Below are 24,177 nucleotides of genomic sequence, written 5' to 3'. Positions count from 1 at the left end.
CAGCGATGCTATTTTCCATAGCATTGACTAGAAGCTGACGCTCATAAGATGTGGGGTGGTCCTTAAACCGCTCAAGCGATTAAGATGAAATTTGGTATGGAGATAGACGACGGATAGACGTAGGATAGTTTTTATTATAAATCACTATTCCACGCGGACGAAGACGCGGGCAGAAGCTAGTAATAGTTGTATGATCGATGGAATATAATAAAATAATATATTAAGAAAAAAAAACAATTCAATCAATTTTCATTTTTATTAAGTAATTTAATCAAAACAAAAACTCTAAATACAATCCACTATGATTAATTACATACCTAAAATCACAGATAAAGGGGCATGCCTAGCCAAAATAACAATCGTTTGCAGAAAACGAAACGAAATGCCATTGTCCCTCTATCACTCTTCCATATTAGTGGGATAGAGACAGATAGCGTTTCGTTTATCTGCGAACGATTGTCATCTTGCCTAGGGCCTGTGAAAATCATTAATTGTTAACGTCAATCGAAAAGTAAAAAATATGTATCAAACTGACAGATGCGAACGAACGGATCCCTTTGTTTGACATAATTATTGAAAGTCATAATGTAATGACTGTCAGATTATCATTAGCCATAATTTTGAAGCCGTCACCTTTTCAGGATTTTCGTTAGGTACGCGTTTCTGAGAAAAACCAAATTATGACTAACAAAAATGCGGACAAACAATACATTATGACTTAAAACTTTATGGGAAACAATAGAGACCCACGAACGAATAGTTATAGGTATGGTAATTTTAATCGAAATGTAAATTATTTATTAGGGCCACCCCACACTAGCGTCTTTGAAGAGTCAGTGTCTAGTCAGCGCCATGATGGCGTCAACGACACAGAGTTGACTAGACGCTGACGCTCGGGAGACGCTAGTGTGGGGTGGCCTTAATAAATAATTTACATTTCGATTAAAATTACGATTTCGATTTGCGTTAACGATTAACGATTGCCACATTAGTTACGCCCCAAAGTTTCCTCAAACTTTGACCTCCGAATTTTGGCATAATCATAATATGTACTTTGTCACTTGCGGCCCGATTCGAAGTTTAAGATATGTTAGTGTCAAAAATGACGTTCTTTTGACACTGACATATCTGATATATACCTAATATTTGACATATCTTAATAAAGTTTGAATCGGGCTGTTGAGTAATTATACTTGACAACAATCGAAAGTAGGTAAGGATACATATTTCTCTCGCTCTATAAATTCTTAATTTTAAAACAAATACACATGTGACAAATAGGTATGTCAGATGCATAGAATAAAAATTAACTTTGTTGGCAATTAAATACTCTTATCTTAGTCTCATTGTTCATAAATCTTTGTCTGTCTAACCAGAATCAAATAACCTGTTAAATTTCTTCTCTTTTTAAAATTTCTAAGGGCCACTTGCGCTATCCAGGTTTAACCACTAACTCGTGGTTAACCGGTTAAACCCGGAGTTATAGTATGAATTGTCTCAAATGATTTTTACGACTCAGACACTAATCTGTTGAACAAAAGCCGTGGTTTTGCACGATCGGTCGGCCCCGGTGTTGGGCGTGTGGCAAAGCAACAATGTCGCGTGTCGTTTAAAAAGCGGCTGTATCTTAGTGGTTTTAAGGTTCAAATCTATGTACATGTAACATGTTTTGGTAATGTAGGACGATCGACCACCTCAATGTAGGCGACCGCTCATATTGTATAGATTTGAACCTTAACACTATCCCGATACCGTTGCTTTTTAAAGAACATTGTTGCTTTGCCACGTGGCTAATACGGGAGCTGACCGATCGCACAAAAGAAACAATGGCTTTTGTTTAATACATTGGATCTTATGTGTATAAATAATTTGAGAAAAATCATACTATACTAGTACAATTAGTAGTAGTGGCTAACCCAGGAGTGGTGCAAGTGGCCCTGAACCCAATAACGTCAATGAAGTGACGGATATGAACAAATGAATTTCAACTGTATTTTAAATGGCTGCTAATGGTATTTAGATACAAAGAGAAAACACCCTAAATTCACCCTTATTGACAACCAAGAAAGTAGTACAAACTCTTGGTTTTTAAACTCTAAATAATCAGATACAGAAAGTCTAAAATATTTTTCACATAGCTTGGGTATGGTGATAGATGTCATCTCCATACAATTCGTAATTCGTAACCTTAAAACGCAAAATTGTATTGAGATGAAGTTGTCACCGCGCATCAGCATCAGCTGTCAGCGTGGCATAGGAAAAATACTTGACAGCTAAGTAATGCATAATATTGTAGCCAGTCTTGACAGCTCAAGTAGATGGATATGTATGGCCTCATACAATGACAATATAGTTACTCCTAAAACATTTGTAGCACCGTGGCAGCGCCATCTATTAAAGCTGTCTAAGTTAGAATTTGCAGTTATTTGTCTCAAAATTTCCTTTGTCTATTCATGTATTTTCCATTGGGTACTGAATTAATCTTAAACACCTGATCACAACAATATTCAATATTCTTAAATTTAGTTCTATATAACTAATTTCACGTGACCGCTTCTCCATACAAACATAGTCCTCATTTTCCTCTCTGGATAACATTATAGAATAATTATTTAAGCAGTATTAATATATAGATGTACACTCGCGGGCAAATAATACGGGTCAGTGACAAAACCCTTATATTTTGCAAATTAACAGCGTTATGTGCAAGAAAGGAAACTAACTGTATTATGGAGAATTTAATAACGAATTGAATTGAACCTTCAATGTTCTACAAGGAAAAAGTTTCTATTTAAAAAAAAAGTCGAATTTGGTACTAAATTGAAATTGAGCTTATTTCACTTTTGTTTTCAATCTGTCAAAGCAAAATGTATGTATAATGGCGTAAGCACCGACCGCCATAAGGTCCCTTTTGATTTGGATTATCACATTATATTAACTGAATTACGTTTATCTCCTAACTCGTTAATAAAAAAATTGAAGAAAGTCAAACGCAGGGACACAGCTGTGGTATGGTTCTTCTTCTTCTTGGTCCTCGCCTTACCCCGTTACGCGAGGTCGGCTTTCTTGATTTTAAGGCGTCATCTATATTCCGCTGTTTTGCATCGTCACAGACAGGCCACATTTCATTCATGTCCTTCTGGACGTTGATCATCCGCGTAGTCCGCGGCCTGCCCTTCCCTCTCTTTTGTGTAGTCATGAACACACTTTTTAACTATATGCCCAAACCATCTCAGTCTGGTCTCAGTTATTTTCTCTGTAATAGGTGCAACTTGGAAACTCCCCCTCATGTGTTCATTGCGCACTTTATCCTTAAGTGTAACTCCACCTGCCTAGCGTAGCATACGCATTTCCGTGGTATGAAGTTTTTGTTCTTTTTTTTCTTCATAGCCCAGGATTCACCACCGTACAGTAAAATTGGTCTTACAGCGGTTTTATAAACCTTACCTTTGGTTCTTGTTGGCATCTTGGGGTCGGTTTGAATGGTTAATCTACTTTTTTTCCATAATGTCAATATTCAGGAAGGAAAATGGGGATTACGTTTGTATGGAGAAGCGGGCGTCCACTATCATCTTAAAGCATAACCTTATTTGTGCAATAATTATTAGAACGAATCTAATCTATATTAATAGTGGAAAATAATCAAGTCTTATAAATTCGGTAGGGTAGGCATAGGAAAGACGGTCACACGGGACACTGATATATACGTGCATAGCGGTCTCTCACACACACCGGGAGCGGCATGCGGATCCGTATTAAGGTGACATTCAGATGGTAACTGTGGCGACTCCAGCTGTTAACTATTGCGATATTACTGCTGCAGCTGTATCTGTCACTTATTTGACAAAATAAGTGACGGAGCGAACGTCATACTCGCGGCAATAATGCGGCGGCGACGCTGAGTCCGCTGCGCTGCAGTAAAGTCGCAACAGTATGCAGCTGCAGTTGGTATCCAAACGTCACCTTTAGCGCCACTTGCACCGACCTAGTAACCCGAGATTAACCGGTTAAACCGTTAACCCAGTGTCAAATTTACTGGTAACCATGTTAACTCCAGGTTTAACCGGTTAACCACGGGTTAGTGAGATGGTGCAAGTGGCACTTAGTATAGCAACCGCGTAAATAATTAAGTCTAGTTTCTGATTGACATATGGTTTTTAAGGGTACAGTTGATTTCCAATTTTAACACATATCAGAATATTAAGTCGATATTTAAAGACACCACCGAAGCTTTGTTCTTATCTCATATACTTATTTTAAAATGACAGTTTGATTGCCCCATCTTGTGTCATTTTAGTACAAAATTGGTACAGTCTCTATCAGATATATCGGAGCGGCCGAGGTGCTCAAAAATATCAGAACACGCACTCTAACGCCTTGACAATTGAGGTGTGTTCAGATATTTAAGAGCAACTTGGCCGCTCTGATATTTCTGATGGCGAGTATACATAAGCAGGAATAAAAACCATGTATCAATCACAAACTAGAAACAGTCAAGTGTAAAAATATGGGTGCACACAAGTTGCTCAAAAATATGTGCCATAGCTCTTAAGTCTTTTTTTTATTATTATTATTATTATTTTTTTATTACCCATATTTCTGCACTTGACGTACTGTACACGTAAATATTTGAAATTAATGTCTTCTAACAATATTAATTGGGAAGCCTCCCTTCGGATACAGCATGACCCTCCGCGGCTCATATGCGAAGCGGAGCGGAGTGTTCTCTGAAGGCTCCACTCTGTAGCGGAGGAGCAGCTTGGCCAGGCCCACCCAGGACTGCATTTGTGCGAAGCGGATACCTGTAATAACATAAAATAAGTAAATAAATCAATATTATGGGACAAATGGACTAAGCCCCACGGTATGCTCAATAAGGCTTGTGTTGTGGGAACTATGTCGCAGCCATCTGGTTAAACTAGACAGCTAATTACTCACCTAGGCTATTTATTAAACGCCGTGCCTAGACCGACAGTTAATTGAACTGGTATCAAACTACGTTTAACAACTTGGAGTATTGAAAGTCGGCCCTTTGAAAACGTCTGGGTCACTCAGCCAAGTGATTTAAATGTAACCTAAAAAACTTACAAAACGGAAAGAAATTTAAATAAATAAAGAATAAATACATTTACAATAAAATAAATAAATAAATAACCTAATCTAACCAAACATCATAAATTCATCAATGTCTTAACTAATTGACTACACAAAGTCCGGCCATCTGGTTAAATGTTGCGATCAATGACTTGGCTGGTTGTTCTATACCCATTTAATTAGATGCCGGCTTTTAATGAACGGGCTAGACGTCTAGGTAGCTGGCTAATTTAACCAGTTGGATGCGACATATCATTATAATACCAATATGTGTATTTATATAATTAAATACATAGAAAACACTCATGACTCCTAAACAAATATCCATACTCATCACACACATAAATGCCCTTACCAGGATTTGAACCCGGGACCATCGATCGGCTTCATAGGCAGGATCATTTTCTTTTCTTCTTCCCTTTCCTTCTCAGATCTCAAGTGTTTAAAAACCAAAGCGTTATTGATAATAGTCTAAGAAAAAAATTACCCCCTAAGTGTCAAGCATTTGACTACCTAATCTACCTATCAGAGTTTCCGTACCTATAATGTAAGGAGCCATACAACGCCACTTACGTCATCTGTCAAATTGGAGGCAAAAAAATTCCTTAGACTTCATAACAATAATAACTAAATGGACCTTTGTTAAAAACCATAAATAATAAAGCACTATAAGATCATTGTTTTAGCTGGATTATTACTGCATTTGCTTATAAGCATTTTGCCTTGTATAATCCAGTATAATGAGATCTCCACTTAGAGCTTTTTGCATCGATCTGGAGGGTCAACATACACTGGGAATTTTCAATAAAATGGTAATACAATGCCTGATAAACTTACTTTATCAATGTTGGATATTTTGCTCTGCTAAACAGTACTACTGTGAGATAATAAAAAGTAACTCTTTGTGTTGTTATCTATTTCCTAGTATTCCTTTAATTGAGAAATGAAAGTAGCATACGAATTTAAACATCACTATACAATGACTGCTATACATTGACCCCTTGATTCGTTATAACTATTCCTGACGAGAGGTCATGACACTGGTTTCTAATAGGTACTACTGAGAGGTGGGTTCCTTGACTTCCTTGTTCAAATATCTGTAGGTACTTAGATAGGGGTAAATAATAACAGTAAAATAAATAGTATATCAACACTGCTCATACAAAGGTAATAAAGTCCAAAAAGGGCAGAGTAAACAAGTAAAATATTACTTAAACACAATGCAATCATTAAGCTAATAAGAACTGGTTGTGTTTAGGTAAATATTGTTTTATTAGTAAAATAAAAGTACTGGAAAATCTTAGTGTTTCTGCTTTGTAAGTTCATCTGATTTCATATATATGTATGTGTATGTAAATATATTATGTATTTGTATCAATATTATTTATATATACCTATGTATGTTTGTTTGTGTATTTTTTATGATTGTATTGTGTTTGTACAGGTACCTAATTGTATCAACTATACCTCATGTTTTTGCACCGCCTACAACTTATCTGCTTTGCCTAAAGGTTGATTGGTAGAGAATGCCCTATGGCATTAAGTTCGCCTTTTGAACAGTGGGTTTCCTTTGCGCAATAAAGATTTAAAAAAAAGTATAAGCCACCCAGTCATTTGTTATACACAGCATACATACACATAATTTACATATCTGCCTACTAAAGTATATTTAAACTTCAATCTTATAACATAGATAGGAAGGATGATATTAGAGTAAATATAAAATTAAAAGAAAAACCAAATTATCTCACTTACCAATACATTGCTTTGGTCCTTCTCCAAAAGGCAGGAAAGCACATTTGTGTCTCGCTTGCACATTCTCCGGAGAAAACCTCTGCGGGTCGAAGACTTCAGGGTTCGGGTAGTATTTCTCATCATGATGTATGCCAAGGACTGAAATTTTAATCAATTGGCCTTTATCAATAATTATATTAGTTTCTGGAATCTTATAAGGAGCTTTAGATCTTCGCTTCAGTTTGGTGATGATCGGATACATCCTCAACGTTTCATTGAAGACTTTTTCCATGTATTCCAGATTCATGATAGCATCATATGTCATCTCTCCATTGTTGTTTTCTAAGGCTTCTTTTATTTCTGCATATAGTTTCTCTTGTATGTCCTGGTTTAAAGCTAACTGGTATAATAAGAAACCCATGGTGGAAGCACTGGATTCATATCCTGCTGCGTAGAAGATGTATGCCTGTGCCGCTATGTCTTCATCAGTCATATCTAAGGTATTTTCTTTTTTCAGCTCTAAAAGCAGATCCATAAAGTCATGTCGGTTTGAGGGCTGCCCATTTCTCATAGCAATCACTTTGATTAATTTGGAAAAGAATGTCTTTACTTCTTCAGGAAACAACCAGCCTCCAATCTTCTTTAAAATACCTGGATACATGCTTTCCAGCTCCGAGCCGTATTTCACGCTGAAGATCTTCTTGTCAATCCTTTGAAGGGTTTCATGTTGCTGGTCAAAGGTGTCAAGGTCTAATCCAAAGACACAAGCAATTATGGCAGATTGGGTGAACTTTTGCGTAAGTCCATGGATCTCCTGCTCTGCACCCTTCTTTGTTATCCTGTCAATATACTCAACGAACCTGTCTCCACGTTCCGTCAACAAGTACATCATATTCCTCAATTTCCCAGACGTAAACATTGGTGAAAATCGCTTCCGCAGCACCCGCCAGGTGGCGCTGTCTGCGTGGAATAAGTTCGCTCCGAGCCCTGACTTACTGTATTCCTTTCCACGATCAGTAAATATATCGAAATCTTTTATCAAAACATATTTTACGACATCTAAATCTCTTAAAAGCAGATCCGGAGAACGCATCCTGAAAAACCCGACAACTTTCTCTTCTGGATAAGCATCGTATATTTCCTTGAACACAACTCCAACTGGTTTTTTTCGCAAACAGGAATCTATGATATTCCCGAAGAAAAAAGTAGGTTTCGGTCCCCGCACATTTCTGATCTCCCAATAATTATTGAACTTGGTAAAGTGTTGGTATAAACTATAACCAAGACAAATAACAAATGTTATAATTAATATTATAAGAGTCATTGTTATGGGTTTCAGTATTCTCCGGCACTTAGTTTTCCGCTATGTTGTTACAGTGAACTGAATAATTTCAAATGGTGTGACCATTTATATATTGTGCCGATTCTACCATCGCGGATATTACCTCGGTTTAGCTACTAGATTCTACTATTATTATTTATAGTTTAACTACGAAATAAATATACATAGAATTTGTAATGTATATAAGAATAATATATTTCTAGCTATTATACTTTAGAAACAACTGAGGGTGGCTTTCAAAGTTCTCTACAAATAATACTTATATTAGACTAGATTCTGCCCACGACTTCCGACTACAACGAGACTACGCGATTATCGTGAATTCGCGCGAACGCACGATCAAACATATTGAACTCGAATAAATGTCCTAATTGACAATCGCGCGGCCAATTAGGACACCTATTCGAGTTCAATATGTTTGATGGCATGTTCGCGCGAATAAAATTCGCGCGAAGTTGCGATAATCGCTTAGTCGCGTTGTATTAGGACGACCCCTTACAGTGGCATTTATATCGTTAAATAGAAACATTTTATTGGCTTTTCATTTTAAATAATTAACGAATTTCATGTTCATATAATATTTCACTATAAAACAAATTAACTTGGGCTGCCGGCCTAGCCAAGGTGATAATCGCTATCGCTACGATAACGAAACGCTTTGTGTCTCTCTATCACTCTTCCATATTAGTGCGACTGTGACAGTTGCGTTTCGATCGCTACAGAGATTAAGCGATTTAAATGTTGGCTACGCGGCCTGGTCGTGATAAAATAATCGAAAGAATCGAAATTAGGTAAATTATAAAGATATTTAGGACATTGTTTATCTATATATGTCTAACCTAACTATATTGATTGACTTTATTATGTTCAAAGTAGGTATTTATGTTTCTCAATTAATTATAAAATAATGCCATAATATACAAAACAAAATAATCCTTCAGATGAAAATTCTACCAAATAGTAGACTTGTACATAAACTGGCAACTCTGTCGACGTCAATCGCTTCTAGGATCCACCTAGTAAATGTTGCCATAACTAAATATTCTCGGTATGGCGGTTAGAAAAAAAATATGTTTAATCTTGATTGCACAATTATTTAGAATAATTGCCGTGAATGCTGAGTAATACGATATTGATTAATGCGTAATAGGTAGGTACATACTTAGGTAGTTTATGAATTGTGTAATACGAGTAGGTAAGTTACTTTGATCAAATAAACATAAGTACCGTTCAGTGGATAATTGTTGTTTAGATTTTTCTTTGAAGTTAGTTTTGTATGACGAATCCGGGATACTAGGAAAGTTAAATACCGGCCATGAGCAAGTCGGACCACGTTTTTCGTGGTTGCCCATATGGCAAATCCTATTACACACTATGTGCGAAATTCAGAAATGTGTATTTAATATTATTGCACAAAAGAAAACCTTATAGTACAAAAGGCGGACATAATGCCATAACTAATTTAATGTAATATTCATATTTTTAGACTCTCAGTTCAAAAGTTGGGGGTCGGGAAGTTATCGATATATTATATTATGACTATAGAGGCGGTTATGGTTTTAGAATATTGTTTTTTATTGATGATTAAAGGATGACTCACGCTAGACCGGGCCAGGGCCGGATCTATGGAGAGCACCACGTGATAACCGATCAGCCGTTATAGAAAATGACGTGTCGGAGGCTCCGGCCCGGTCTAGCGTGAGTTATCAGGGATCGTAACCAGTTTTTTTGCAAAAACATCGTAATAACCATATATTTCGGTTTATTTTATACTCTAAATGTAGGACTCAGTTGTGTTTTCAGATAACGACTTCGTATTATTAGATTGCCTAATTAGAAATGAAGTAATTAACAAAGAACGAAAAAATACCGTTTCGTTGCCATACAAAAAATACCGGTTTCCGATCCCTGTGAGTCATCCTTAAATCTTGGTAAAGAATAAACATTTTTTGTTTTAATTTATATAAAAAAATTGCCATGTTAAATACATTTTAAGTAATTTTTAGATTGGTAACACTAACCAAGAATAATTCCCCGTTATTTGTTAAGTACACAACAACGGGTATTTTATAAGATGTAATTTTTTTTAAGGCACCTCTCAGATATGATTGAAAAACATAGTGTTATCTTTAGGTCACATGAGAAACAATTGAGCGACATAATTAGGGGAATCCCCGTGCTTTGAGCGTCGTGTAAGATTGTAAAAGGTGAATACCCGAATAGATAAACACGCATTTAAATATATTGGTGTTATAGCATAAAAGAGGTTATTTTTGCTCTATGTAAACTAAATTTTTGGTGTAGGTATATTATATACAGGATGGGCCTAAAAAACCGAGCAGATTATAATATAGTACTTGACGTTTTAAAAGTAAATGCCGCCACAAGGTTCTTTTTTGTGTTATAGGAGGCAAATGGGCAGAAGAATCGCCTGATGGTAAGTCATTACCGTCGCCCATGGACACCCGCAACACCAGAGGGGTTGTAAGTGCGTTGCCGGCCTTTAATATGGGAGTAGAGTACGCTCTTTTCATACCCGTGGAACGTCACAAATAATGTTCCTCTAATAGTCGTCAAAAAACTTTGTCACTAGAAAAAGGCGCGAAATTCAAATTTTCTATGGGTGATAACCCTACGCGGTTACATTTTTTAAATTTGCCGCTTTTTTCTACTGACGGAAATGGCTTGACAGACTGTATTAATAAACACTCTAGATTAATAACAATGAGTCGTGTTGTACAGAACTTCTGTAAAAAGTAGGTAACCCGTTTTCATTGCTATTTCGTGTGGGTAAAATACAGGGTGTTTATAACCTGCAATCATTTACGGGGTGAATATAGGTCATACTGAGCGTGAACTTTTATTATGAGACCAACCCCGAAATCGCAAAAAAATATGGCTCTTTCATACATTTTGTCTCTCTCATTTTTTTCTCTCAAAATTAATTAGTAATTATTTTTCTCGATTTCGGGGTTGGTCCCATGGTAAAAGTTGCTCAGTATGACCTATATATTCAGCCCGTAAATTACTACAATAATGTATATACGTTAGGTATATAATATTTTTGACTAGTCAAATCAAGATTTTTTTGTCTTCATTATTATTAATCATTTATTTCAAATAACAAGGATTCATAATACATGGTTAGTAACATAATAGCTCATGATCTTATTATCTACGTTAGTATTCTTATATCTAAGGTTTTTATATTACTATGGCTATGTACACAAATATATGTATACATCGCATCGCATGTATGTATGCGTTGGTGTGGGCACCTTGTACGTATGGCACCATCTAGACTGCCTAAAGTAGTGTTTTACTCTGAGCTAGCTGCAGGTAAACGCAAGGCTGGTGGGCAGTACCTACGCTACAAGGATGTCTTAAAACGCCACCTTTCGGCCACCGGCGTATCATGCGAGTCGTGGGAGGAGCTTGCATCTCGGAGATCGGACTGGCGAACTGCTGTCAACACAGGTCTTAGTAACTTCGAGCACACCCGACTTGAAGATCTTGACGCCAAACGCCAGCTCCGAAAAACTCAGCCCAAGCCCTCCTACCATTTCACATACAACGCATCTGGGCAGCTCTACTGTGATTCGTGTTGCCGGACTTTTAAAACAAAATTTGGATTCGCAAGCCACGTCCGCGCCCATGCACGTAATAGTTAAGACCCTTTTATTTGTCAGGATGTCGCCGTCGACGGATACGTCTGGGAGGACATCATCATCATGTACACAAATAAATAAATACTCCATTGCAACAGTGCGCACATCACCCCACTACTTGAGCATTGTTAGAGATGTGCACACTGCAGCAATGTCGTATATAAGGACAATCAATCCTATCCGCTATCATGGCCAGGATGCTGTTGCGGCTATCCCGCACCCGCCGCACCAGGGACGCGCATTTCTTTCTGATTGTTGCATAAAAGCAGTCAACTCTCGCTTCCGCAAACATCCCCGATGCGCTGCAGAAGCGGGGCAGCCGCATCAACACCCTGAACGCATTATTATATTGTATTGTCTTCGAACAGTCAAAACGATTAGTGACTACGACGTCAGGTTCATCTTTTTTTCTCTCAATAATTTTTGTGCTAGTCATGCACGAAGTAACCCCACTGGTCTTACACATTGTGTGTCTTTTTTTATGCTTATTCGTTGCTGTGTACTTATTTTTTGCGTTAATAAATAATAAAAAGCGCTGGTGGCCTAGCGGTAACACCGTGCGACTTGCAATGCGGAGGTCACGGGTTCAAACCCCGGCTCGTACCAATGAGTTTTTCGGAACTTATGTACGAAATATCATTTGATATTTACTAGTCGCTTTTCGGTGAAGGAAAACATCGTAAGGAAACCGGACTAATCCCAACAAGGCCTAGTTTACCCTCTGGGTTGGAAGGTCAGATGGCAGTCGCTTTCGTAAAATCTAGTGCCTACGCCAAATCTGGGATTAGTTGTCAAGCGGACCCCAGGCTCCCATGAGCCGTGGCAAAATGTCGGGACAACGCGAGGAAGAAGAATAAATGACTTTCTTTTACTCAAATTGCTATCAGAATGTTGGTCGGGTTATGGCGGGCCACTCTGTATAACAAATGTCGTATCACATATATGCGGTGATGAAATGCGATAATGTAAGCAGGTAGCAACTTGTTTGTTTGGTATCATATCAGTCTATGCCGAGGATAAAGATAAATATGATAGTATATTGTTATGAATTATGTTTCGTCGTATCTTACCTCCTGATTTTGAAATATACCTACAATAACTGAAACATTTTGCAAATTTTAAAACATTTTTTCATCGCACTTGCTCGTAAAAGACAAGTTTTACACGTAGGCGATGCGTTCCGTAAATCCTAAATTTCGATCTAGGCTGTAATGAATTCTACAATACGAGTAGATATGGTGCTACTTTACAGCCCTAGTGCGGTAACTAGCACTATACGTGTGTATGTCGAAAATTTAAAGGGCCATATGTACTGTTAAACGTTGTACAATACACGTGCGATTTTCCTACTTTTCGCACTTGTATCGTAATGTACAATTTCACCACACTTGCTAGGCGATGCGGTTCGTATCTAAATCCTCAATTTTGACGTAGGGCAATAATGTACGTCCGAAATTAGGCAGAAGTTTATTTTAATTTCTTCCTTACAAGTGTGATGAAAAACATTGTGTGTGCCACGGGCGGTATATAAAAAAGATGGTACGGAATGGTAGACTGTAATTTTAAAAACCGGCCAAGAGCATGTCGGACCATGCTCAGAGTAGGGTTCCGTAGTTACTCTTCCGTCACAATAAGCTAAACTGGAGCTTAAAGTATGGTAGATTGTTAACCAAGGGATGAACTGTGGGTGTAGGTGTGTGTGGGTGTTCCTAGTTGACTACGGAACCCTAAAAAGGAGGAATATATTACCTTTGTTATTATTTTAATAAATATTTACAATAATCAGAAAATCACATCAACGACACAACCAATCAATATAAATATGTAACCAAGTAATCAGAATGACAACTTTTTTTAAAGTCAATTTTGAATTTGAATTTATAATAGACAGATAAGAAAAATAAGCCTGGTGCTGCAAAGAGTGTGTGCAACAATACAGGAAAAACGAAACAAAACAAAATTCTTGTTTACCACCCTTAATACCCGGGACTTTTGGACCCTAAACGTACGTACGTCCTTAAACTACGTCTAAAAGAGAGGTATGGGCATTGTGAATGTCATCTCGTTTTATGTGGTAGGGCACAGCCAGTGGATGTCATTCCAGATCTAGAGCAGAGCCCAACTGGGGAAGTACCTCCACCTTACAGAAAACAGCAGCCAAATAACACTAGACCCTACTCATCTCATAGTGTTGTGTTCCAGCCGGTGAGTAAGGTTGTCAGAGCTCAACTACGGGGGGGGGCGGGTTTAGGGTCGGCAACGCGTATGTAACTCTTCTGGAGTCGCAGGCGTACATAGGCTACGGAGACTGCTTACCATCAGGCGGGCCGTATGCTTGTTTGCCACCGACGTAGTATATAAAAAAAATACACAATTACGGTTACTTACCTCTAAAGTTTTATATTACTTACATTATACTTTCTTCAAATAAATGTGATTTTGCATTAGAAAAGGGTCCATAAGCATAAGGACCTGGAAAGCCACAATCATACACGAATTAACTGAAAATATTGTAATCGTACCACATTAGTGGCGACTGTGATGCTTGACGACTACTTATCTCTCTCTGATCAAATATCGGGACGGTCAATTTGGTTAAAAATATCTGCACTCTAACGGCCCGGCCACGACATCGCGCGGCGGCGGCAGCGGCGAGCGGCGACCATAGGTTGGAGCGAGACACAGCGATCCGACCTTTTGTTCCCACCTATGGCCGCCGCTAGAGTCGGTAGTTAGACCAAGACTGTGAAAGTGTTATTTATAAGTACGACATAATTTCATATAAATTTGACGTTTAAAATAACACTGGCACAGTCTGTGTTATCAAAATCGCTGCAGAGTTATGATGGTAACTCTACACCAGACTACATTGTTATTAACTTATTAACAATGTTTTCATTCATGAGCCGTACTTAGTAAACTAAATAAGTATGTTACAGTTTCCGGCCGATAGCTTACTTCTTGAAACTGACAATGGGACTAACTATACTGAATGAGTCTGTTGTTCTCTGAACTAATTCAATAGCTAGGCTCAAGGGCAGTGGCGGGGCAAGACCAAAATTTTATGTGGGCAAGGTACATTTAGCGAGGCCCTCTGGTGGAGCAAGAAATAACGAATATTTTTACGTTGTATATTGTATCCGAGATATTATACTTATTTAAGGCGCGAGGCCCCTCGGACCGCGAGGTTTGTTGTTGGTAACCCCGATCTCACAGTCGGTTTGGAACCTCTCAGTCTTCGGAGAGACGTTGGCTCTATGCCTGTTCTACCGTCTGTACAATGGGGAATGTTCTGAAGAACTTTTTGAATTGGTGCCACCGTCACGTTTTTATCACCGCACCTCCCGCCAAAGAAACAAAGTTCATCCTCACTTTCTCGACACGTGGCAAACCAAGAACAAGCGGGCATCTCGCTCGTTTTTTTTCCCAGAACGTGCAAGTTGTGGAATGAGGTACCTTCTGAGGTGTTTCCCTTGCGCTATGACATGGGGTTCTCCAAGAAACAGGTAGTTAGGGTTCTCAAAGGTTGGCAACGCATAAGTGGCTCCTCCGATGTTGCTTATGTCCATGGGCGGCGATGACTGCTTCCCATCAGGCGGCTCGTCTGCTCGTTTGCAGCCTATTACATAAAAAAAGGCCGTACGCAGAGGCCCACGTCGCCCACGCCTAACGCCGCCTCTGCTCAAGGGCAATGAACACGGGTCACTTTGTATGGAAAGTTTTGTTGTTGCTCTTTAGTGTATCAGGTGTAAGTTGTAGGCTCCTTAGTAGGTAACTATTAGTACAGTGTATAAATGTACTATCAGGTTCAAATTTGCATGGACAATTTATGAATGAATTCATTCATAACTTGTTCATTCACTTTTGAACCCTATTCTACATTAAGAGAAAGGGGTCCTCATTATGCAGCCTGTGGGTGTGATATTCTATTAGTACCCTGAATACACTAAGGGTACAATACAACAACGCATTTAGGATGTTGATGGGGCTGCCGGGCTACTGCAGTGCTTCAGGTATGTTCACGGAGCCCAGGACAGATGGCTTTCACGCCATTATGCGTAAACGTGCGGCATCCCTGATCCGACGCGTGTGCGCCAGCTCCAACAGCCTCCTACGCGTGGTGGCCAGCAGGCTGGATTGTCCGTTCCAGCAACACTGGATGAAATTACATGTCCGGTGACAGCGGGTAATCTAGACTGCGAATTTTAAAATTGGAAATTATCTTTAGTTTTTGTTTTTAGCCTTAAGTATTTAATACTATCATTATTTTTATTTCGTTTATTGTTTTGTTACATTGTTACTAACCAAGATATGGATACCTAATGTGTCTGAAATAAAGCTTTCAATTTCAATTTCAATTATTTTCTCTGGATATTTATATAATGGAAAATATTTTTGCATAATTTAACCATAGCTAAATATGTATAGCTATTGTAAAATATAGGAGAAACAAACAGATTTCATAGAAATGTTCCTAATTCTTATAATGGCGGTAGTAGTAGTAGTAAACTATTTATTGTACAAAAACACACAATAAAAGTAACTTACAATCAGGAAAAGCTAAGTACAAAGGCGAACTTATGCCTTTCAGGGATCTCTTCCATTTAATCTTTGTTATCTCTTCTTCTTCCTCGTTTTGTCCCGGCATTTTGCCACGGCTCATGGGAGCCTGCGGTCCACTTGACAACTAATCCCAAGATTTGGCGTAGGCACATTTAATCTTTGTTATAATAATTTAAAAAAATGTAACGTACGGGAAAAGCTGTGGTTGATACACAACCATTTGTAGTTGATTTTTGGATTTGGATTCATATCGAGAGAGGAAAATGAGAACTACGTTTGTATGAAAAAGCGAGGAAGCGACGCCCCCCCCTCCCCCTCCCCCTCCTTTCGTCTTAAGAGTCCGCAGTAAGCTCGGTTCTCACTATAAACGTAGTTACGCTCTCATTTTACGACTTGCTAGATTGCTCTGTATCTTTGTACTTACAATAGGATAAGGTATATCTAGTCCTGCAATTAGTTTAATGTAGCTCCAGAGACCAAAGTTAAAAAATACAGCGAATTTAAGTTTTTCATATAACACTTTTTTTTGCTTTCTTTCGCTATATCAAGTAATTACAGCACTAGATGTACCTCATGTCATGGTATTTTGATGTTTGACGATCCTTTTGTGTAATTCTTATTATTAAGTTTACCATATCTATAATAGTTCAATGTTTTTTTTAGAACAATAATAACTGCATCAATAAATTGCTCTGATATTTAGATTAAGATGGTATTTGTAAAATTTGACGATTTAAAAGTGCTTGTTGCTAGGCCTATATGAATAAAGAATATTTTGACTTGACTTGACTTGACTTGACTTGTGCAAAGTTTCATTACAATCCAACACGTAGTTTTAAAATGAGAATGAAACTCCGTTTGTATGGGAAGGTGTAATTCGGCCGAGCTTGCTGGGGACTCTTAAGACGAAAGTGGCGGACTCGCGCAGAATCACCTTTTCATACAAACGTAGTCCTCATTTTCCTCTGGACATTAACATAATTGAAAATATTTTGACATAATTTTTTTTGAAGTTTTAGTTATTATAAGACATATGGAGCATTTAAAAATGTGTATGAAATCTGTTTTTCGCTCCTAATTTTTACAATAACAAAAAAAAAATAAAAAAAGTCAAACGTTAATATGCTATGGTTAATATGCATCAAATTATGTAAAAATATTTTCCATTAAGTCAATATCCAGATAGGAAAATGGGGAAACGTTTGTATGGGGAAACGGCCGTGCCCTTTCCTCTTAAGTATTGCACTTAAGCTGCATTCTCGATAGAAATGATATTAAAAAATCCCCAAATAAAAAAATATACAAGGTTGTATAAATCGGCCCAGCTACAATCTTAGTTGACCATTAGTAGACCTTATTCAGTTGCAATAAGACTCAAGAATGATCAGTTTATTGTGTGAAGGATGGAACGCGGGTGCCGGACTAATCGATTTTTTGCTTCGCCACTTATGATATTCGCCATGCCAGTGGGATTTGTTAGGGCAAGTTTATATTCATTTATTTCAATATTAATGCCTCTTATTATTTTTTTACTTTAAAGATACACAAATGGGAATCGTTTTTTTTGCTTTGTTCGACCTGTCTTAGATAGCCGATAGTCCCGGGTTCAAATCCTGGCAAGGGCAACTATTTATATGTTATAATATCGTTGTCTAAGTACCCACAACACAAGCCTTATTGAGCTTACTGTGAGACTTAGTCAATTTGTGTAATTGTGTCCTATAATATTTATTTATTTACAGTGAGCAGTTTATATTTATGAGTGAGAGTACTGTGAGTAATCTTCAAGGTCATATCCAAATAATAAGTATTACCTATTTTTTACAGCTTTATAGTTTTTAGATTATTCCCTGTACTTTTATTGTAAGAAGATATTACTTGCCAAATTTCATAATTCTAGGTCGACGGGAAATACTCTATACATTTTAATTCCCTTGAGAGTGTCGAAATATATGTTTTTTGCGATATAAGCGCCCGATAATTTTTTTACGTTAACTTAATTCCAATCCAATATAATAAAAAATAAATAAAAATAAAATAAAAAGCATTTATTTCGGACAATATCCATAGGTAATACAAAAACACAAAACAACAATCAAAATATTTACATATAAAACACAAAAAATAAAATAAAAATATGAATATAACTAAATTAAAAATACGGATCCACGCGTTCTCGAGATTAAGGGTTTTGAACTTTTGACACACAGACAGACGGACGGACGGCCAACAAAGTGAGGTACAGAACCGTAAAAATCGTAACAAGTTGTCAAATCTGATCAATACCAATATCAAAACCATAGAAAAGCTTAAATAACAGTCGACCAGATAATAAAATACCAATATAATCGCCACTTTACGGAACGCAACCCTTCCAGCGCGATGCGAACGGACGGCGCGGCAAATTAATTATCTTATATATAGTTATTGACCACTGAACTTTGCAGGCGGGTGCCCTTTTGTACCGGCTCTTTTTACTTTTAAGGTCTGGGTTCATCTTCTTTATTGTTTTTTTAAGTAAAAATAAAGGTCACCGTGGAATGAAGACGTTTAAATCTGTAGATGTCAATTGAATTTTGTCAACCGTTTGCCATGTTATAAAGCTGGGATTTTCCGGTTGAACTTCAAAATGGCGTAGTCGTCTTGAGAATATTGTTTTGTTTTTTGTTCATTAATGTTGTTCCCAAGTTCGCAACCCGCATTAGAGTCCCCAACCCGCATTGGGCCAGCGTGGGGACTATAGCCCAAGCGCTTGGGAGGAGGCCTATGCCCAGCAGTGGGTCGTATATAGGCTGAATTATTATTATAATAATGTTATTTAATATGTAATTGATAGTTTATTACGTAGTGAATTTTACCCAGATGTGGGCTGTTATATTTACTTATAAAATGTTGCTATGTATTACTCATATCACTAGATCATGCCACTATACCCAAACGTTGCATTTGAAAGAGCCCTTGAGGTCTACTTACAGGATACATTTTTGAATTTTGTATTTATGCCAAATGTCACCTCAATCTACGGCTGAAAAATGACTTGTAAATTCTGAAGACAACTTACGAGGAAATACGACAAGGATTTGACGGCCCTGCCTACGAAGGCGGTGGTCCCGGGTTCAAATCCTGGTAAGGGCATTTATTCGTGTGATGAGCACTGATATTTGTTCCTGAGTCATGGGTGTTTTCTATGTATTTAAGTATTTATAAGTATTTATATATTATATAAATCGTTGTCTAAGTACCCTCAACACAAGCCTTATTGAGCTTACTGTGCTTACTCAATTTTTGTAATAATATCCTATAATATTTATAAAATAAAAACAATATATAAGTTGAGCTCCTTTTTAGATTAAATACATTTTAATCAATGTTGCTGTCTCGCTTGCGCGGGCGGAGCTTTAAAATGTGCGATAAGAACAACTGCAGCTGCGTCCAAAATTCTGACGTAAGCATTTTAAAAATTGAGGTTTCGTTCTCAACATTTTCCTCTTCCAAAACTTAGCCAATTGTAACGAAATTTTGGGAATGGAATGAGATAGAAATTATGTACTTATGTATAACGGTTTTGATTTTTGCGTTTATTGTTGTCGATTTTATTTGCTAGGCGTCTGTTAACGGGGCATTTCTTTGGCCGTTTTTAGCGTGGCTTGACGTAACCTAGTTCTTATAAAAACAAGAATATAAATAAGAGCAAAACGTACAGACACAGGAACTGGTAATATATATTGAACTCATAAACAAAATTATTCATCTAGGGCCAAAATACAGTCAGAAAAATTGTGAGAACCTTTGTATGGAAAAATGACCACATTTTCTTTTATAATGCCTATACCAATACCCAAATAATAACATAAATAAAAGGATCGGAAACTAAAAATATTAAAAAAAAATTACACACACTGACGTAATGATACCTACTAATTATGTTTCCAACAAAATGGTTTATTAAAAAGAAAAAAATCTCACGAAACGTAAACTTCATTACACGCTCAAACCATCGTTATAATTAAGACAGAAAAAACTCCACCTAATCACTTATTAAATGCCCCATCTACTAACAATACCCTTTTTTGACTCAAAATGGACCTTATCACTTTGATTTAAGACTTACATATGGTCAATCAATAGTGTGACGGATTGTCTTAAGGTAACACTTTTAAATGACTTAAGATGAACCTTAATGTCTTAGCAACAAGGCTTATAAAAGGTCAGTGAGCAGTGTGGTGATGGTACTAACAAGCTAATCGGCCAAAATCGGCCCGTCCACAGTCCTCGTAAAACAAACAACCATTAGTTGAGAATCCGGCTAACGAAGCTATAGATTACATAATACTGTAGTAGATACGCCACATCCTGTGTAGAGCTACGTATTTGTATGATTTGATATACATATATATGTTTTTAAAGGCCGGTAACGCACTAACAACCCCTCTGGTGTTGCAGGTATGGGCGGCGGTAATCGCTTACCATCGGGTGATCCGTCTGCTCGTTTGCCTCCTCTATCTTATATAATAAATATAATTTTAAATCAAATTTATATAAAGAAAAGTACTTAGTGTATGTAATTGCATGAATTTTAGTCATTTTAATGATATATATTTTTTAATTTAATGCATGTTAGTTATAGGTACTCCTTCAATTGAGGGGGATTTAAATATTTTAAATCTCGGGTCAGAAGTGTAAAATTAGAGCCGGATTGTTATATAGTTGAAAAATATGCTATGTTTATCTTATCTTTTATCCTTATCACAGAAAGTCAAAACCCGCGGTCGGCATCTATCTGGCAAATTCGAACGTACACTGACATCAGAATGACACCTAAGTGATGTCATTCGTTATCTCGCATGTCGCTCTTATTTGTTCGTACATGTATTGGCGCGAGCGAGACGCACGATAACTCAATGACATCATTCAAATATCTTTCTGATGCCAGTCTTCGTTCGAATTGCCCGGTGTGTCCCAATATTCTACGCCTAATCATCATCGTGTGATCGGCAAATAAATTCTGATAATCCCGATATATGTCATCTACGTAATTTTTGTTTGCCGAGACAATAAATAAAGAGTCGAAAGAGTCTTTACGTCATAGTGATAAAATACACATTAATGACGGAAATAGTACATTGTTGCCGAGAGATGGAAAGTAAGGCATTTTCTAATGAGAAGCCTGGATGCCAGCCAGAGGCTTGCCGAATGTGTAATAAAGTCTTATTTATTTATTTATGGTTCTATTTTCCTTTAAAATTTATTTGTAGTGCAGTAGTTGTAAATGTATGTAAAATGTATAATTGTTGGTGCAATAAAGACTATTTACTTACTTACTTATTAGTGTCTCTTATAAACTCACACGTGTACCCGACACATACATCCTGGTCATTTGATAGGCGTGCGTGGGGATACAGATCCAACACGTAGAGTCCCATTGGAGAAGTTTGCACACTTGCTAGAACCCATTCACATTTACACATAGATACCATTAATGGCCCTGTAAAGGAAAAAGTACCTAATAGATACATTTCGGGATTAATAATAAAATATCGGTGCCAATAAACGTCATTTTGGCTTGATGGCCTGATTTTTATCTGGTTGTAGTTTTTTTCGTCAGAATTCAATAACATTTGATGGCTATAAAGAATAAAAGCGCAATTTTACTGTAAATAGGTCCTTAAAAAATCTTCCCCTGAGCTCCAAAAACGTATGTTACTTGCGTAACTCAACGAAAGAAGGATCGAGCTCTTTAAACTTACCAAATTTTATGAAATTTGAAGAAAGAAAATATATCAAAATAAAAATCAGCCCGATGTTCGTTCTAGTGGGGTATCTGCTATAATATATATTATTTAATCTACTGTATCGTTTCCCACAAGTATTCATGTAATTATCTCCCATCTCTTTTAGGTGTTAAAAAACTGATTGGGATACAAAACGAGACCCGTGAAACAAAAACACTTCAAATGCGTCTAAACACTTATTTTATTGGTTTTTATCTTTGCATGTTTAATTTACATAAGCTTTCTGAACCTGAATTGTGGAATGGCTTTGTTTAGACTAGCAGGTTGTTTTAATTGGTATTTTTTAACGATCAAGTTAAAATATTTACCTAACCTGCCGCGTAGCCAACGTGCCAATAGCCGGGTCCACACAGAGCGAGCATACGCGCGAGGCAATTTCCTCACGCACAATACGGCCAGTGCAGACGTGTCTCGTCCGAGGCGGCGTGCGCGTTTTCCTCGCCCGAGCGTCCGTAGCGAATGAGACGCAATTATCACTGTCACACTTAGAGAGAGACGATTGCGCTACGCTACGGAGCGAAGAGCCCGGTAACGATTTTAGAGCAAGAATGTAAAATTTATAGATTTAGTCGTTGAAATTGTAAGTACACCTTTGTTACGTAATATATAAATATAGTTTCTATTTTCCTCCGTGAGCTTCTACGGAATATCGTCTTATCTATTGTTTAAAAACCGCAAAGGCGCGTGCCACTATGAAAAAATGGTCAAGCCGCATAGGTAGCGTTTATTGAATTACTACTCTATTGAGCACGGAATAAGATTCATTATGAACTAATACAGAATTCTAACAGAATAGCTGTCTGATCTCTATTGGTGCGTCTAAGGTAGGCGACTAAACGCTCTCAAACCAGCTTAACTTGTGACACTGCGATCCGAAACAAAGATACGTATTCGAAGACCTCGCTTGCACTGGTAATGCGAGCGCACGGCTAGCTAGCGCCAAGGAAGCAATGTTATGTTTCTCGAGGAGCAGGTAAAAAACAGGGCCGGATTTTCACACAAATATATTTGGGTGGTTTTACGTTGTTTAATTTAAAGAGATAAAACATAACACTATTTAAATAGTAGGTACACATCTAACAGAATGGGTTTATTATAACAACTATTGGTTTCTATTAGCACGTCTTGTCATCTTGCCTTTTAATAATGAGGTCGCAAGCGTGAAGAGTGAGTGGTGCGTGTGAAGAGAAGGGACAGTTTTTAAAAAATTATGTTGGTAAAATGATGTATAAGAACATTTTCAGCAAATGTTGTAGATTGTTTAAATATCAAAATTACGTTGAAATTAAGTCGACTTTCAGAGAAATTGATTTCGTATAACTTTCATTTGTACACTACTTTTTTTTATACCACGACGGTGGCAAGCAAGCATACGGCCCGCCTGATAGTAAGCAGTCACCGCAGCCTATGGACGCTTGCAACTCCAGAGGTGTTACATGTGCGTTGCCGACCCTTTAAAAACCCGTACACTCCTTTTTTGAAGAACCCCATACTGTAGACCCTCGGAGCGTCCGCGGGAGGAAATTCCTCTTGAACCGCACAGTGCGTGACCATTTAGGTTCTAAGGTGTGAGGATGAACCCTGCCGACGGCGGGCGGTGCGGTGATAGAAAGTGGCCGTTGGCATCATGTCAAACAATTCCTCAGAACAAAGCGGTAGAACACACACAAGGAGGCAAAGTCTCTCCTTAGACTTAAAGGTTCAATACCGCTTGTGAGTTTGGGATCGTCAACGATGTACAACGCGCCTTTGGACCGAGTCAAAGGGTCCAAGCTGGCATGCAGGTGCTCCTGCCCAGAGATGACAGCAATACTCCATATGGGGTCTGACTTGCGATTCATATACTCGTAGCAGCAGTCTTTGCCCCGGAGCACACTTGAGTTTTTTGGATGTCAGCGCAGCCTTCCCTTCCAGGTGGCTACGGAATTGGACGTCACTGGAGATGTCGACACCGAGGATCCAGCAACTACTACTACTTCATTTT

The 24,177-nt window shown here is 37.7% G+C and overlaps 1 protein-coding gene across 1 annotated transcript; it reads right to left on the bottom strand.

Moving 5' to 3' along the window:
- Positions 1-237: 237 nt before the first annotated feature.
- LOC133529559 (cytochrome P450 6B4-like) lies at positions 238-8,203 on the bottom strand. Its single transcript, XM_061867304.1, has 2 exons — positions 6,850-8,203; positions 238-4,802 (listed from the first exon to the last, which is right to left on the bottom strand). Exons 1-2 carry the CDS (start codon positions 8,150-8,152, stop codon positions 4,636-4,638), a joined length of 1,470 nt encoding a protein of 489 aa, XP_061723288.1. The 5' UTR covers positions 8,153-8,203; the 3' UTR covers positions 238-4,635.
- Positions 8,204-24,177: the final 15,974 nt, after the last annotated feature.

The sequence above is a fragment of the Cydia pomonella genome, chromosome 21, assembly GCF_033807575.1.
Source record: "Cydia pomonella isolate Wapato2018A chromosome 21, ilCydPomo1, whole genome shotgun sequence".
In the NCBI taxonomy this organism is placed as follows: Eukaryota; Metazoa; Arthropoda; class Insecta; order Lepidoptera; family Tortricidae; genus Cydia; species Cydia pomonella.
The sequence above is the reverse complement of the archived record's forward strand: the minus strand, read 5'-3'. Positions and strand labels throughout refer to the sequence as shown.